Source organism: Alligator sinensis, unplaced genomic scaffold (assembly GCF_000455745.1).
Source record: "Alligator sinensis unplaced genomic scaffold, ASM45574v1 scaffold203_1, whole genome shotgun sequence".
Classification (NCBI taxonomy): domain Eukaryota; kingdom Metazoa; phylum Chordata; order Crocodylia; family Alligatoridae; genus Alligator; species Alligator sinensis.
Genome location: NW_005841949.1, coordinates 3051350 through 3067778, shown reverse-complemented (window position 1 = coordinate 3067778; position 16429 = coordinate 3051350). Strand labels below are relative to the sequence as shown.

The following is a 16429-nucleotide window of genomic DNA, read 5'->3' as shown; positions in this document are numbered from 1 at the left end:
GGATGTGGCCAGCCAGGAGAGGGTTCAGAGGAGGGCCACCCGCTTGATGAGAGGGCAGCAGAACAGGCCCTACGAGGAGAGACTGAAGGACCTGAACCTGTTCAGCCTCAGCAAGAGGAGGCTGAGGGGGGACCTGGTGGTTGCCTACAAGTTCATCAGGGGGGATCAACAGCAAATAGGCAGAGCTTTTCTCTCCCCAGCACCACCTGGGGTGACAAGGAACAATGGTCATAAGCTGATGGAGAATAGGTTTAGGTTGGAGATCAGAAGGCAATATTTTACAGTTAGGGTGGCCAAAATCTGGAACCAACTTCCCAGGGAAGTGGTCCTCGCCCCTACCTTGGGCAAATTCAAGAGGAGGTTGGATGATCACTTGTCTGGGGTCTTGTGAACCCAGCATTCATTCCTGCCTGTGGCACGGGGTCAGGCTAGATGATGTGCTCAGGTCCCTCCTGACCCTAGCTACTATGAAACTATAAGCTACACTCCAATTATGCAAGGAGTCCCACTTGGTCTCCATGATCCCTACCAGGTCATATTGTCCTGAAGAGCAGGAGGGCTAGCTCCAAGCAAATCCCTGTTCTGGCAGTGCTTCTCCCCCTCCCCACCCACCAGGGAGCAAGCTAAAGATGCACCTGCTTTTAAAAATCTTGATGTGTCCTTTCATAAGGAGACAAATGAGGAGAGTCCAATGGTATCTCACCTGATCAGTTAGAGGCAAGAATAGACCTCTGGTCTTCAGCTTTCCTGAAATAAGATCATTTTGGGGATAAAGAGAATAGCCCATAAAGAGTCTAAAGGTGCACTGTGCAAAGGAGTTAGGAACAATGAGAATAATACCATGTGCAAGTAAAATTGGTGGAAGAATTTTAGAGAAGCAGAATGAAATGATTGGAACTGGTCAAATTCTGTGTACCATAGATTTTGCTATGACAGAACATCTCCTTTCAAATATCAAATTTTATGAAAGATTGCCAGTGCTGTGAAAATTCTCCCATCTCTGTAGTCTTAGTTGACATATTTTACTCATTTTTTTTAATTATGGAAAGTGGTCCTTTTTGACAGCCCTGTTTCCAATAAGAAAATGGATTTTAGCAGATGACAAATTTCTATAATTGTTTCAAAAGCTATTTCAATATAATTTTAATTAGAAAACTGCAAAAATGTCCATCACCCAGACAAATGGGTCTGATGTTGAACCCGAGTAAACAGGAAGAAGTTTAAAACCAGAAGCAGTCATTTTCCCCATCAGTTGACCAGCTCCGATACTTATTCCAGTTAGAATTTAGCCAGGGCTTCCCAATCTGACCACTGCAAATTCTATGGTTTTATGGTCATTTAACTAATTCAGTGTCAAAAGTCAAGTCAGAAGTCAACAGTTGGCAGTGGTTTTAGGTTGCATGCCCTAAAGATACGCAATATTATCCAACACTCCAGAACTGTAAAGTTAAAAAAGCAGCATTTTTTTATGTGCCTAAAACACACAATTTAGCTTTCCACCTTCCCATCTCTACACTGGAAACAACCTATTGGAGAAGGAAGCACAACAGCAATGAAGGGTTTCACCCCATTTGAACTGGGCACAATCCCAAAGGTTGAAAGTTGTGCTAAAGAAATTACAATGACATGTGGCAAGAATGAGGCATTTTCTGTCTTATCCAAAGCCAGGAAGTTCAGTGGCACAGAGCCCTCAAGCATGATGCCACGGTACTGTTTTCATACTAGCCCTGGAGGAAAGAGAGCTACATAACTCAGTTGCCAGCCTCACTTTCCTGATGTATTTAGGCCTTTAATTAGAGCTTTCCTAGCCATACACAGGATGCTGCCCAGGCAAGACACCTCTGCTGCAGTCCCTGCTATGATTGCAGTGTAGCCATTGCCTCAGGCAATTGTCACTTCTACAATAAAAAAAAAAAAGTCTCATAATTAATGGCTCTAGACATACAATATGCAATGGATATACTAGTTCTGTGCCTGTGTGTAAACTTCCCCCATTTCTCTAGGAGAGAGTACTCTCCAGAGAAACAGTACACTGTTCCTTTATGGAAGTTCTTTTCCACTGCAGCGACCTACTGCATAGTTTCTCAACCTGTGGTAGACATACCCCTGGGGATACGCGAGAGACAGGCAGGGGGTACACATTTACCCCAACACTTGCTCTCTTGCCCTTTTTTCCTCTCAAAACTATGGCAAAAAATTTGGTGTGTGACACATTGCGCAGCACTTTAAATTCCCCAGTAATAATCTGGTTCAGCCCTCCTAGCTTTGACAAACATCACCTCTGGCCCAGGTACATACTTGAGTTGTGCACCCCTGGTCAGATCAGACATCTGTTATATCACAGCCTTATGCACACAGCTGTTCTTCCAACATATGGCACATAGTCTGTAAATAGAAAATCCCCTGCAAAATTGAGTGTTGGGGTACTTATTAACATTTTCAGAAGTCAGGGGGTACTCGCTACTTAAAAAGTTGAGAAACACTCATCTACTGGATCTTTAATGCAGCAGTGTTATTCACTCTCTCTTTACAGAGTCAAGGATTTTGGTACAAGTGCTTCTCTGCCTGCAGACCAGGATAATCTCAGGCAAGTCATGCCTCCCTGCCATGTCTTCAGTTTCCCTTCTACGTGACATAGGTAATGGCCTCTATTTTATCAAAATGCTTTCAGATCAATAGATACAAGGCACTCTACAGTCGTAAGAAAGAACTGTTTAGAAGGAGATCATGGGAGAGGTCTGAAGAAATGCCATGAAAAGAACTGGCACTTTGATGGGTGCCCTGAGTCTATCAAGAAGTGCCTTATGTCTAAAAAAGGCTGAGAACTGATGAAACCATCGCTAGTTGTACTGGTTTTTCAGAGCACCTATAGCTGTCGCTGCCAAGTTGATATCCAGGAAAATCTTTGGCAATAAAACCTCTCTCACAGCAGGTGAAAACTTCTTATTGAAGATCTTCGCTCCCATTTTTTAACCCCTCAGTATCTTTTTTCCCTGATCCCTGGCAGCAAAGTTCAAGAATGAGCAGCACCAGGAATAGATTTACCAAGAGCAAACCCCCAGCATAATGCTCCCACCTCTAGAAATCTTACACACCCACAGGAAGGTATAAATAACTATAAATTTATTAGTAAAGCAAAACCATTTGACACTCACACAGAAGAGCTGGACAGGTTAATACAATGTACATATATACACACATGTATCGAATATAGTCTTATAAACACATGGAGAGCAGTGTTAAAGGCACTGCAAGCCACACAGAGACCTCATTGCTCGCGGGTGCAACTTCACACAGCCCTGCTAGGTCACAGAACTGGAGTTACAGGCATAGGTGTTGAGGAACTATCAATAACCTCACCCCATCAGGGCCCCAAAGATGCCTCTGCTATTGACACAGCTCCCTGGCAATGAAGAACTGCCCCTGAAAAGCAATCAGATCCACTGATCCTATAAAAGTTTAGAGACAAGCACATGGAGTCATGGGTTAGAATTCCACCTTGAGGTTCCAGCAGGAGGATTTGCTCTCAGAGGTCTAGGGATATTGTGAAGCTCAGTTCCCTGATGTCCATAGGGTGCTATCAAGGAACAAAGAGTATCACAAACCTCAAGAGATGCTTGAGTGGTCAGAACCTCACAATGGAGTTGTAGCCCCAAAATTCAGACTTGCCTGTCATTATTGCATCTCTACATTATGAATGTGTGTAAAGGAACTTAAATCTTCCTATAAGCTAACTCATTGTGTCACAGCTTCATAAAAGAGAAACACTCCGGAGAATAAGACTGATTTTTTGCTTCATTTGTTAAGCAATTTGTTACTAATTGCAGTTCTGGGTTGATGGTACTGCCTGAAGGAAATAAAGAGTGCTCTTCTCCAAAACACCAAGCAAGCCAGGAGTGTTAAGAGGACAGCCAAGAGACCGTAAAAACCTATTGTTATAAGATGGTTTCTCCCCTCATCTCTCCTGCAGATTTGCCTTTCATTGTCCATCTTCACCCACACCAACTCTGCCAGCAGCCACACAAGCAGTGAAAAAATACTTCCCTGCTCAGATCTAAGAGGGACACTCTCCCTCACCATCAGGCCTCAAAATAGTCACCAGATATGGGACTGAGATTGTATAACTGTCACCAGGGAGGCTTCACATCTTGGTAAGACCAGAAGACTCATCTAGCTTATCAGCACAACACACCGTCCACTAGTCTCCCCCCAGCCTTCCAAATTCTCTCTTCCCAAACAAGACTGGGCAAAACATCTCTTCAAATTTTTCCTATACTTTACCACCAGCACACACCAAGGCTGAACTGATGTGCCTACCTGTACTATCGCTGAGGACTCCAATTGCCAAGGAACATGGCCACCAGAGCCCAAGCCTCTCCTAACTTTGGTTCAGTGGGGCTTTGTAGGTATGGACTGAAATGGGGGGTGCCCATATCTTATCAGAATTCACCAGAAGCTGGAGGACTAACTCCCAGCTTAGCAGTCTGTGACCTTTAGATAATTTATTTTTGAAGACCCTTAGTAAAAAATAATACATGATTTATAAATAAAGAAGCCAACGTGCGGTGCAAAGAACTCTGAATGCTTATAATAAGCAGACAAGAGGCAGAAAATAATGGATTAGAAAGCACACATCAGCTGTGAAGAGCTGGAGACAGAATCTGCAGGTCCCTAATTGCTGAGGTATGATAGAAACATCTCTATCCTCCCATCTTCTCTGGGTGGTTCAAAGTTCCATCCCTTTATTCCTGTTCTTCTGGTCTCTTAGCATGAAGTCCATGATGATCAGCCGCATTTAACATGTTGCCACCATTTATCAGAAAACGTCTCAAGTGCTCAGCTACTGTCCCTGGGTTCTCATGCAAAACATCCTGTACTTCAGTCTGCCAAACTTATTTTGCTAGAAAACATTTTGTGAGGGCTCTGATAAACCTTGATGTAACCTGTGCAACACCGTTGGGTAAGAAAATTTAGGAGCATCTAAAGGCAGAGAAAGGAGGTGTAGAGACACTTGGAGTCTCTCACAACAAACTGAAGATGGGAGAGAAAGGAAGTGCAACACACAAACAGAGTTTAACATTTTTTACTCCATAGAGGCTTTGGCAACATTTGCTCTTTGGTTTGAAAGTAAAAACACCAACTGAAAAACAGTTAACAGTGGAAGATCCCTTTTGCCCCATAGGATGGTGTCTGTCAATCACTTATACAAGGCAGCCACTGAACCAACACCAAGAACCCACCCCAGTCCCCACACTGCCGGTCACTGTAGGTGGGTGCCTCTCAGAATTCTCTTCCACACTATTTCTACCGCTTTTTCCAATAAAGAAAACAAACCATCTCTGGAAGGCACAGCAATGGAGACCAACCGTCTTCTCCCTGCTCAGAACATATTTAATGGAACAGCTTGGACTTAAACAGTTATTTTTACCTTACAAAAATAAATCAGGATTATAGTATCACTCTATAATCCACTTTGTCCCCCAACCCTCCCTCCTCCCCCTTGCCCCAGGGACAGCATTTTAAACACTGTCAATGAAACGTGCTCACACACCCACTCACCCATACCTGCTCCTGGAGGAGATGCCATCATCTAAGCTACCCATTTTCTTTCCCCCTTTAAATAGAACAGAATTGCCCTCTGGCCAAGCAAAACACATTGAGTACAACCCTGAGGCCACTCATGTCCAATTCAACTGATTTGCATGAGGATTGATAAAGCTTAAGGCCAACTTCTGCAAACCTAGGTGCTTACAGTTCTAATTCCTTTTCTAAGTACCTGAATCAGTGGCCTTTTTGTTTTCTGTGGCCTCACAAAAAATAATGGAACATGTTTAGCATTCCTGTGCTTGGGCTGGTCATTTTTGAGGTACCTAATCCTTACTCCTGAAATCTTACCTTGAGCACCAGAGGCTTTAAATTTTGGGTTCAAATTCTTACTAGCTCCCAGAAATTTCCATAGCCCTACAATACATTCCCCTTCATCAGGATGCAGCTGCACTAAGTGGAAGACTTCGATAACAGCCCACAGTGCACACAGGCTTGATACATGCAACCCTCCAGCTGGGAATGTTGCAGCAATACTTTACATTTCCACATACTGAACATGGATTCAAGAAACCTTGAGCTTGATTTTGTAACATGATTTTAATGGTGTTCTGGCAGCATGAAATGGACTTATGCAAGTGAGAACTGCTACCAGAAATTAACCCTTGCCCAGGTAACACAGAACTAACCTGAGGGCTCTTATAGCACATTTGTTCCCTGAGTAGAGGACTGAGCAGGAGGAGGAGGGCTGGAATGCATCACCATTATCCACCTCAAGGACCACAAGCCTATCTGCTACAGAAATAATCTTGGGCACAAGCCCACACAGAAACTGTTCGCCCCTCTAGAAACAGAGCAGGCTAGGAAGTGTGCACCAACAGAGCTCTTGGGACAAGTAATGCAAAAACAGTGACAGGAATGAGGGTCAGAGGTTAATAACAAGTGCTCCAAAGCGGGACACCAAGCACAGCATGCTGGCCAGAGCTCACTGGCCCTCACTCAAGGACCACAGGAAGCAAAGTTAGTTAGAGCAGTCTCTGCTCTGCCGTAATCCAGCAGGGCCCGTTCTGTATTTCTATCCCAAGCACAGGAATGTGCTAATAGAAGCAGCAGGCCCCCTTTGAATGGTCTCATCCCCACAACACACCACATCAGTGCAGGCCCAGATGCATTGTATTGAGTTGCACAGGTCTCTGGAGAAGATAGAAGGCTGTTTCAAAATTTCATAGGGACCTCAACAGATCAATGGGTCTGACCCCCTGCCTAGACAGGAAACTATCGAGCCTTCTCTTAAAGACCCCCAAGGTAAGGGAGAGCACCACCGCCCTTGGAAGCCCATTCCAAATTTTGGCCACCCTTACTGCAAAGTTTTTCCTGATGTTTAGCCGAAATCTGCTCTCTGTCAGTTTGTGACCATTGTTCCTTGTTACCCCAAGAAGTGCCCTGGTGAACAGAGCATCTCCGATCCCTTGCTGCGTTCCCCTAATGAATTTGTAGGCGGCCACATCACCTCTCAGCCTTCTCTTGGGGAGGCTGGAGAGGTCCCGGTCCCTCAGTCTCTCCTCGTAGGGTTTGTCCTGTAAGCCCCTAACCATATGAGTGGCCCTCCTCTGGACCCTCTTGAGTCTACCAACAACCTTCTTGAAGTACGGCACCCAAAACTGGATGCAGCACTTTGACTGCAGTCTGACCAATGCCACATAGAGGGCAAGGAGTATAACCTCCTTGGTTCTATTTGTCATGCATCTGCTGATGCATGATAAAGTGCGGTTAGCTTTGCTGATGATTTTGTCACACTGACAACTCATGTTCACCTTGGAGTCCACTATAACTCCGAAATCCCTTTCTGCTTCTGTGCTTCTGAGAGGGTCACTTCCCAGCCAGTAAGTATGCTGGATATTTTTGCATTCTGCACTTGTCCTTGTTGTACTGCATCCTATTGTGTACTGCCCTCTTTTCTAACCTGTTCCAGTCTGCCTGCAATCATTCCCTACCCTTTGGAGTGTGCACTTCATCCCACAATTTAGTATTATCCACAAACTTGCACAAAGTACACTTCATGCCCATATCCAAGTCACTGATGAAGATATTGAAGAGTTGAGGTCCAAGGACCAAACCCTGAGGGACCCCACTACCCACATCCTTCCAGGTCAATACCAACCCATCTACTACCACTCTCTGGGTGCAACCGCTAAGCCAATTTGCCACCCATGGGACTGTGTAACCATCTGTGTCTCAGCCTCTTAATTTATTCATGAGAATGGGATGAGATACCGTATCGAAGGCCTTGCTAAAATCCAAGAAGACGACATCCACCTCTACTGCATCTAAGCATTTTGTGACCCCGTCATAAAACCAAACCAGATTGGTCAGGCATGATCTAGCTGCTACAAACCCATGCTGGTTTCCCTAATCCATCCTAGTTTCCCTGATTTCAACAAGGCTGTTTGAAAATTTCACTTGGCTGGGCCCTCACACCTACTCAAACCTTCCTCCACTTAGCAAGTAACATCCTGTACCTGCCACAGATAGAATGAGCTATCGCATCACTAGCATCAGGGGCAGGCCTCTGGCAAGTGCTACCAGCAGTGACTTTCCAAATGAAAGCACCCTCAGCTAGGACAGAGCAAAATCTTCCACCTGAATGATGAAATACCAACCCTCACCCTCAGTTCTCAGTGGAGTACCAAGCCTCACCTCCCCATGCCTGTCTCTATATACGAGACCAACTTATACACAGGACAGACACAACTACTGCTCCCTCCTGTCACCAAGAGCACCTGTTAAGGGCTGGAGCAGGTGGTCAGGATACCCACGATACACTGTACTGCCCAGCCAGCATTGCTAGTCTAGAGAAGTCCAGCACATGACTCACTGTTTGGCTCTAAGTCAGAAGCACACAGCCAAACACAACCAGAATGAGCACTATTGCCAGGAGGAAACAAAATTAAGTGTAGCTTGGTTCCCCATTTCTAAAACTGGCCTAAAGCTTGGAAGAGGTACTGAGTTGAAAAGACAGAATGCTAAAGAGTTTGCTGGACCCCTACAGCAATAGGTCAGAAATCAAACTGGGACAAAAAGGAGAATTATTTCTTAATAACAACAGTATTGCTTAGTGATTGCCCCCTCCCCCTTCTGGCACCTCACAGCAAAAGTACTGAGATTGCAGGAACCGCACAGCCACTCCCTACTATATATTCATATCCGCACCTCTCTTATCTCAAGGGACTGGTATTTACCACCCATAATAAAACCTATTGTCTGCTATTTAGCTAGAGTACGGCCTCATTAATCCACATTTTGGTCTCTCCCCAGCAGTTCAAACAACAGCTGGCAGAGCAACTGTGAGTGAGGTCTATTACTGCAACTCTAGTGGCAAACACTAATGCAAAACATTGACTTGTATATTTAAACTGTCAGTAGCTGCTGCTGTCAAAATAACTCCAGCGAGAACACTGGGACACATTCTTGATTTGTTTTGTTTTAATTTTAAATGAATGCATTCACTTCTGAGTCCATTCAGAAGTGTGGGTCATTCCCAAAGGACCTCCCAAGGCATTTGTGCAAATTAGTGTAAAACACAGAAGGTTTCTGCATCTGGAACAATAAAACTTGCCTCCACGGCCAGGTCTGTTATATTTGAATGGACTTTAAAATTTGGTTTCTTAGTATATTCCTCCTGAATCTAACCTTCCATTTGCGATGCCTCAAGCACCACCCCCCCACCCCCAAGCCATTCACAAAGACAGACCTGAACAAGATGAACTTGCCTTGATCTTGTTTCATATTTTACTCCTACAATTAAACATACACTGAACTCACTATATATTAAACATCAAAAACAGCTACCTAGAACTGAATATCTCTTTTAAAATCCAAGTTATCACATCTCTTTTTTTAAAGATCCAAAATGACATCAAATTAAACTATACAGGATTCTTTTTTCTTTTTAATGAATATTAACAAACTGCTTTAAAAAAGCAAAATGGAAAAAAATAACAATGCAGACAGAAAACTTGATAGGAGGAGGTTCTATATATCTGAGGCAGCATGAAATATGATGAGCATCAGTCACTCCTCCTTGGGCATCAGAGAACACGGTTTATTTTGGCGTTCTTAAAGCTGCGAATGAGGAAAAGAGAACTCCGCCCCATTCATTCAAATGGTTCCAGCCCCCTCAAGGAAACAAGCTCTGGTCCTCTTTGCAATGCAGGAAGTGAAACTGTAATAGAGAAGAAAGCCCTCCCTCCTCCATTTGAATCATCTGAATCTCTCGAGACTAAACAGGCACAACCCAGCCTTCTGCAAGGAAACGGAGGCATCTTGTTCCACTGTAACACTTATCATACGGACCCCCTCTCCAGTATAGACCATTGAATGGCCACTGCTCTCAATAATTACAACAGACTACAACACTCCCAGTTCAAACAAACACTGGTCAACCAAGCCAAGCAAAGTGGGAGGAAGGAAACAATTATGGGTAATCCAATGGGCATGCCCCTTGCCTGGAAAAAGTGTCCAGATATCAGCTGATGAACCTTGGTCGTGAGAAGCCAACAACACTGTGCAGCTGGTAGCTTTTGGGCAGCTTCATCAAGCAGAATAATATATGATAGGGAATTTGTATTGGGGTCTAGGCATTTATCTTAGTTGCAATAAAATGAACTATATGATTCTCTAGAAAATTTGCAAGGGGCAAGGGAAGAAGAAGATCAGTTCATAGGGAATCTCACTAGGAAAAGTTTTCATTCCCTTATCTTCTGCCAACCTGCCTCTTCCCAAAGAGACAATTACGTAAATGTGGATTAGCCTCCACAAACAGAACTAGAAAAATCATAACCCTAAAGGTCACGATGCAATTCCCTGGATGTGGAATTTGGGTTATAATTTCAGAACTCCCGATTTGATACCCTTAAGCTCATTTCCAAATAAACATCTCTTCTGTAGGAATCCAGGAGACTGCACTTTAGCAGTAGCATCTTCCCCACCCCTTGGTGTTTTACTGCTACTTATAACCCCCTGGTTTACGCATCAATGCAAGTGCAAGGGCTACTATTTTACATCCAATCCAAGTGCGTTGCTAAGTGCTATAAAAGGATTTGTGGGCTGGCAGCAGTTGCAAGACCCTACCATGGCAATGTCCCTCAAGACAGCTGTAAGTCTTAGGAAAGTCCAAGGTGTCCCCAGATGAGCAGCTTGGAAGCTTAAGGGTTCTCAGACTATTCCAATCAGGAATACAGGTGGCCTGAGGGGTTAGCCTGAGGGGTTAGCCTTAGGGGTTGTGGTTTCTTTAAGTAATGTGTAGCATTCATGCCCCACCTCAGTTCCAGAGTTATGGGGGAGAGGGGGGGAGCAATAAGAGGAATAGAGCCTTTGCTCAAAGCTACTGCATGATTTCAGTCAGCTAAGACTGCAAAGGCAGCAGTGCCTTTGGAGCACAACAGTCCCACAGCTTCTCCTTCCTGCATGCTACTAGGACATGGGGGAGTACCCAGGGGCATTTAATTAGACAGTGTGGTTTTAAAATGATCTTTATAAGCTACCTTGTTAAGATGGAACTAGTAAGCTGGAAGGCCCCTGAGCCCCCAAGGAGAGTAGTGCTGGAGCCTGGCTTGAGAGACCTGTGCGCCTCTCAAAAAAAAAGGTGAGTTACCCAGTTCTCTCAGGAGACCTCGGTACTGGGGGACATGTGAGAAGGACAACAGTTTACAGGCAGTGTAAACTATAAACCAGGAGAGAACAAACAGGAACAGGATTCATTTCCATCCTTTGCCTCCCTTTTCCTCCATGCCCCCTCTTGGGCTTTGCACGTCACTAAAACACCAAATGCAGGTGGAAATGTACAGAGGCCAGGATGATGTCTAACCGGACTGGCAGATCTTCTCCCACTGCCCTCCCAAGGTCCAGGAATCCGCCTTGTACAAGAAAAGAGAAGGGGCTGTTGAAGAGGTTCACATGCAAGCAGAAACCTGTGGGGGCAGCTCAGGGCAAGCACGCAGCCACCTGATATGCCCCCTCGGTAGTGTGCTGGACACTGTGCTCCTGCAGCAGGCCCAAGTCCAGGAACCTCTCACCACACCACATGCACTTGTACTGCTGCTCCCGGGCATGCACACTGTGGTGCTTGTTGAGGTGCTCGCGCTGCTTGAAGGCCTTCTCACATGAGGGGCACTTGTATGGCTTCTCGCCTGTGTGCACCCGGCGATGGCGCTGCAGGTCCGAGGCATATTTGAATCGCTTCTCGCAGTCCGGGCACTTCAGGGGCTTCTCGCGCACTGGGTCACAGCGGTGCTGCACGAACTCTGAGGAAGAGAAGAAGCGTCTCTCGCACAGTGTGCACTTGAGCGGCTTCTCAGTGCAGTGCGACAGCTGGTGCTTCTGCAAAGCCGAGGACCTCTTGTAGGACTTGTTGCACACGGTACACTTGAAGGGGCGCTCAGCGTTCTGCACACATTTGTGCCGCAGAAGCTCTGAAGACTGGTTGAAGCCCTTCTGACACACATTGCACTTGAAGAGGTTCTCAATGCCATGCACATGCTGGTGGTAGACCAGGTGGGAGGGCTGCACAAAGCCCTTCTCGCAGAGGCTGCACTTGAAGGGCTCCTCCACCTTGTGGGTGCGGCGGTGGCGCATGAGGGCATACTGCTGTTTGAAGCTCATCTGGCAGAGGTCGCACTTAAAGGGCCTCTCCTCGCTGTGGGTGCGCTCATGCTGCCGCAGGTCTGAGGGGCGCTTGAATGACTTTTGGCACTCACCACAGCGGAAGGGGCGCTCCCCACTGGGTGTGCACTGGTGGTGCAGCAGCTCCGACGACTCCTTGAAGTGCAGCTCACAGACATTGCACTTGAAGAGGTGCTCACCTGAGTGGGCATACATATGGCGGACCAGGTGTGAGCGATGCTTGAAGGTCTTTTCACACACTGTGCACTTGTAGGGCCGCTCTGAGCTGTGTGTCCGCTTGTGGTGCACCAGGTGTGAGGACTGGCTGAAGCTTTTGTCGCACAGGGTGCACTTGTAGGGCTTCTCGCCCGTGTGGATGCGTTCGTGCCTCGACAGCTCTGAGAGGTGCTTGAAGGTCTTCTGGCAGATGGAACAGCTGTATGGCTTGTCTGATGGGTCCAGGGGCTGGGCATGCTCCCCCTCAGGAGGCTTGTAGGTCTTCTCACAGATGGAGCACTTCATGGCATTGCCATTGTGCACGTTATGGTGCTGTGCTAGGGAGGTGAGTAGGGAGAAGCCCATTTTGCACACACCACACACAAAAGGTTTCTGTTCCACCTGGATGCACTGGTGCTCCAGGAGGTCGGTGGCCTGGTGGAAGATCTTCAGGCACTGCGTGCACTGGAAAGAGCGGTCGTGCCCAGGCAGGCACTGGTGCTCATGTGGATTGGACAGGTGAGTGAGGTCATGGCCACACACGCCACATTTGTGGGAGGGTTCTCCAGCCTGGATCGGTGGGTGCTGGTGGTGCTGCAAATTGGGGTCTGGTTGGAGCAGGATGCCGTAGACTGCACAACCCAAGGCGTTCTCAGCCGTGGTCGGAGGGATTGAATGCTCTGCGAGTGCTGCTGTTCCAGTGTGATGGGGTTGCTGTTGTGCTTGTTGTTGTTGTTGTTGTTGCTGCTGCTGCTGCTGTTGCCAGCTTTCTGACATGCTTGGGAAAAAGAAATGGGATTTCAGCACTGACAGCTTCAGCTTCTCAGTCGAAAGGATTTGATGAAGAGAATATAATTCCCAGCAGCTGGCCCTGAATTTGGGGATGGGAAATCCAGCCCAGTCTCAAATCTCAGGAGGAGAAGATGGAAAGCACCCTTTGCAAGATCATTTCAAGTTTCAACAACAACAACAACAACAAAAGAATATATATTAAAGCCAAAAGCAAAAGTGTTTTGAAGATGATGGGAGGCCCTTTTCCGTGCTGGCCTGTTGCGCTCACATTTGTGAAAGGTGATGGAGGCACTCCAAGGAACAGCTCTGCAGGGAAGAAGACAGCTGACATCAGTTCCCACAGGTAAGCAAGACACCTTCACATTCAATCCTTTTTGCTGTGGCTCAGTTTTACTATTCCGCAAAAAAACAAAGCAAACGTAGGGGGTCTGAAATAGGAGGAACGTGGGCCAAGTTTTATTTGGTACTATCAGGGGACCAATCCTGTCACAACCCAGTTAGACATTCTCTTCAGAGTCCCTAACTCACACTATACAAGCTGTGCTGCAGTGATGAGCTGCCTTGTTTTCTGGCTCCCTGCACTGTGAGTTGGATATGGTCTTCCAAAAGAGGATGCATGCATACAACTGTGTGTCAAGCAGCTGTTTCACTTTACAGATACTCTTGGGATTCTTTCAGCCACATTTAAGGCATAAATTAAGATCATCTGGTGACCTGTCACCATCCCTTGCTCAATTATCTCAGCAGAGGACTGACTATGCAAGTTAATTGGATTAATACAAGCAAGACTCAGATTTGGTTTCAATAAATGTTTCTGTTACAAAAGCACTGGCTAGAGACCATGGCAGTAGCTTTCTAGCCACAACACAAACCCCCAACCTTTTTTGATTATTTGATGTAAAGCTCTCTCAAGGGAGTATACAACTATTTGACTAAAAATGCTACATTCCAAAAATGCTTACAAACATCTGTAGCAGCAACTGAAACAGGAGCTTCCTGAATTCAGACATACTAAGCATGCAATATTAGTTTCACTGTCAGGCAGACTGAAGTGCTGGATACATGCTGCTTTATGCTTAAAAAAAAAAATCCCAATTTTATCAGTAATGCTCTCCGATTCAAGTAGGACTGGTTGAGTAGCACAAGCTCTCTGGGAGAAACAGTCCATGGTGATGCTTCAGAATTTACTTCCTGTCCCTATCTTTGTTAGCATGCCTGACAATCCAGGTGCAGAAATGGAATCCAACCCTGAAGAAGAGATTCTCAGCTGTACAGTTCCACTGGCAGCATTCTATTTAGAGACTGGGAAGAACAAGAGAACTCCTATAAAACAAATATTTTTGCTTTCCTTATGGGCCCTTCTCAACATTAACCCCATTACAGGCAGAACACAGAATCCACATGTGGGTCTCTTAGTGAATCTATCCAGAGCACATCATGTAATTGGTAAGCTGCAAACAGACATGGTTAAAACTATGGAAGAAAAAAATGGAAACTAAAAATTTAAGCTGTGTTTATACTCATTAGTCTAATAACAAGCATCACATTTAACAGCAAGAGGTTTTGATCCCTCCAGATGTATTATTTTTGTTCTATTACTAAGAGGACCAAATCCATTAGGAGCCAAGGGAAGAACCAGCAAGGCCCAAGTGCAGGCAAAACCCTGGTGAATTACCAGTACCATGCTGCAGCTGTTGAGAAGAATGGTACTGGTATTCCTACCAGGCCATTATTCCAAGTCCCTGTTCAAGATCTACATCCTTCCTGCCAGTTATTAAGTAATAGGTACCTGTGAGTTCAGCAAAAATAGCTGGCTTAGTCTTCTACTCATGAAGTAAGAAGACTTTCCCCATCAGTAGCAAGTGGCATAAAAAAAAGCCAGCCCCTGACTCCATATGGTACACCACAGACCTCACCACAGGACATGGGCAGTCCAAACAATCATTCCATTGAAAAAAAGGAGATGGATGGGACCAGTTGCACACATATTAATCTACTCTGTTTTGTCTGTCTGCTCTATCCTGTGGTAAGTGGAAGTTAAACTAGGGCAGCATACCCCTGAATGAAACTAATCACTAAAATGACCATGGTTTAGCATCCACCTACCATGGGACAGAAGAGACGGATGAAGTTATAGCAGATCAACCTGATACACATTAAAGAGTGAGGAGTGATCTTAAATGCATAATGGTGTCATCTCTCCATATGCCCAAACCTATTTTGGTACTCATCATGATGCCTTACTAACAGTAGGATATTTCACTAATTTGCCCTCATAAAATGGTACGGATGATATTCAGAAATGACATAAAAACAATCTCACAGGTAATGAAACTAGAGAAATTACCCTCCCTAACCCCACATGGTCCATCCTACCCCAGCTTTAAAACTGAGAGGCAAGAACATTTATATGAATCAAATACCAGTAGCTACAGTATCTGAAATAAAACAGTTTAAAAGGACACAACATCCTTTCAGGACCCAAACCAACAACCAACTCCCCTTCAGCAAGGTTATTTTATGGTGCTCAGTAAGTGGCCGTTTCATATTAGCAGATGTAGGATTCTGGATGTTTAGACAGTGATCTGACACAGCAGGAGTATTGCACAGAATTCGCAAATACAGCAAGCAGTTAGAAAATACCAACCTGGGTTAACTGAGGACTGCGTACAAGCAAGGTAAAGCCAGTTCCCAGTCAAAGTTGCTCCTTGGTGGGATTCACAGGAGGGAATTCAAGGAACTTGAGAATGAAGGCAATACTCCCAGACTGGAGCACTGCAGCAGAAAGGCCTGAAGCGCAGGGAGCTCCACTCACCTTGCGCCTCTCCTCCCACCCTGGGGCAGTGAATCTACCTGCCTTCTAACAGCCTCCCGTTTCAGGCCCAGCTTCGCTTCCTGCTTAGCCTCCCGCTGAAGTCACATCATCACAACGACGGTCCTGAAGGAGAGAATGACTTCATAGCACTGGCTGGCAAAATAAAAGGTGGCGACGGGATGGGGAGAAGGACTCAGGGTCCAGGCAAAGTCATTTCACAGCGGCCGAGAGGAAATGGCAGAAGGGCCTGTGCTTTGACTCTCCTCCCCGCTCCGGCCCAGGGCTCCCAGGCTCCGACGTCCAGCCGGCCGCAGCACAGCCTCGAGCTCAAACCTGTTCAACAAGAGCAGTCGTGAGGCGCAGCGCCCAGGACGGTGCCGCGGGCCCGCGCCGCCCCTGCCG

At 45.9% G+C, this 16429-nt stretch overlaps 2 protein-coding genes across 5 annotated transcripts in view; one reads left to right on the top strand and one right to left on the bottom strand.

Moving 5' to 3' along the window:
- TEPP (testis, prostate and placenta expressed) overlaps positions 1–2743 on the top strand; it is a 33183-nt gene extending 30440 nt beyond the window's left edge. Inside the window, exon 8 of the mRNA XM_025199764.1 lies at positions 2534–2743. Within this exon, the coding sequence (XP_025055549.1) occupies positions 2534–2633 (100 nt within the window). The 3' untranslated portion in view covers positions 2634–2743. The remainder of the gene's footprint in view (positions 1–2533) is intronic.
- Positions 1–16423, bottom strand: part of ZNF319 (zinc finger protein 319) — a 32999-nt gene extending 16576 nt beyond the window's left edge. For 2 of the 4 annotated variants that reach the window (XR_003093203.1, XR_003093202.1), the window contains exon 1: positions 15860–16423. Coding sequence is in view for 2 of the 4 variants with exons in the window: in XM_025199763.1 (XP_025055548.1) it covers positions 11527–13197 (1671 nt within the window). In the remaining 2 variants the exon portion in view is untranslated. Of the gene's footprint in view, positions 1–7454; positions 13606–15859 lie in introns of those variants that run through there. The other 2 variants (XM_025199763.1, XM_006020206.3) reach the window with 2 other exon arrangements.
- Positions 16424–16429: the final 6 nt, after the last annotated feature.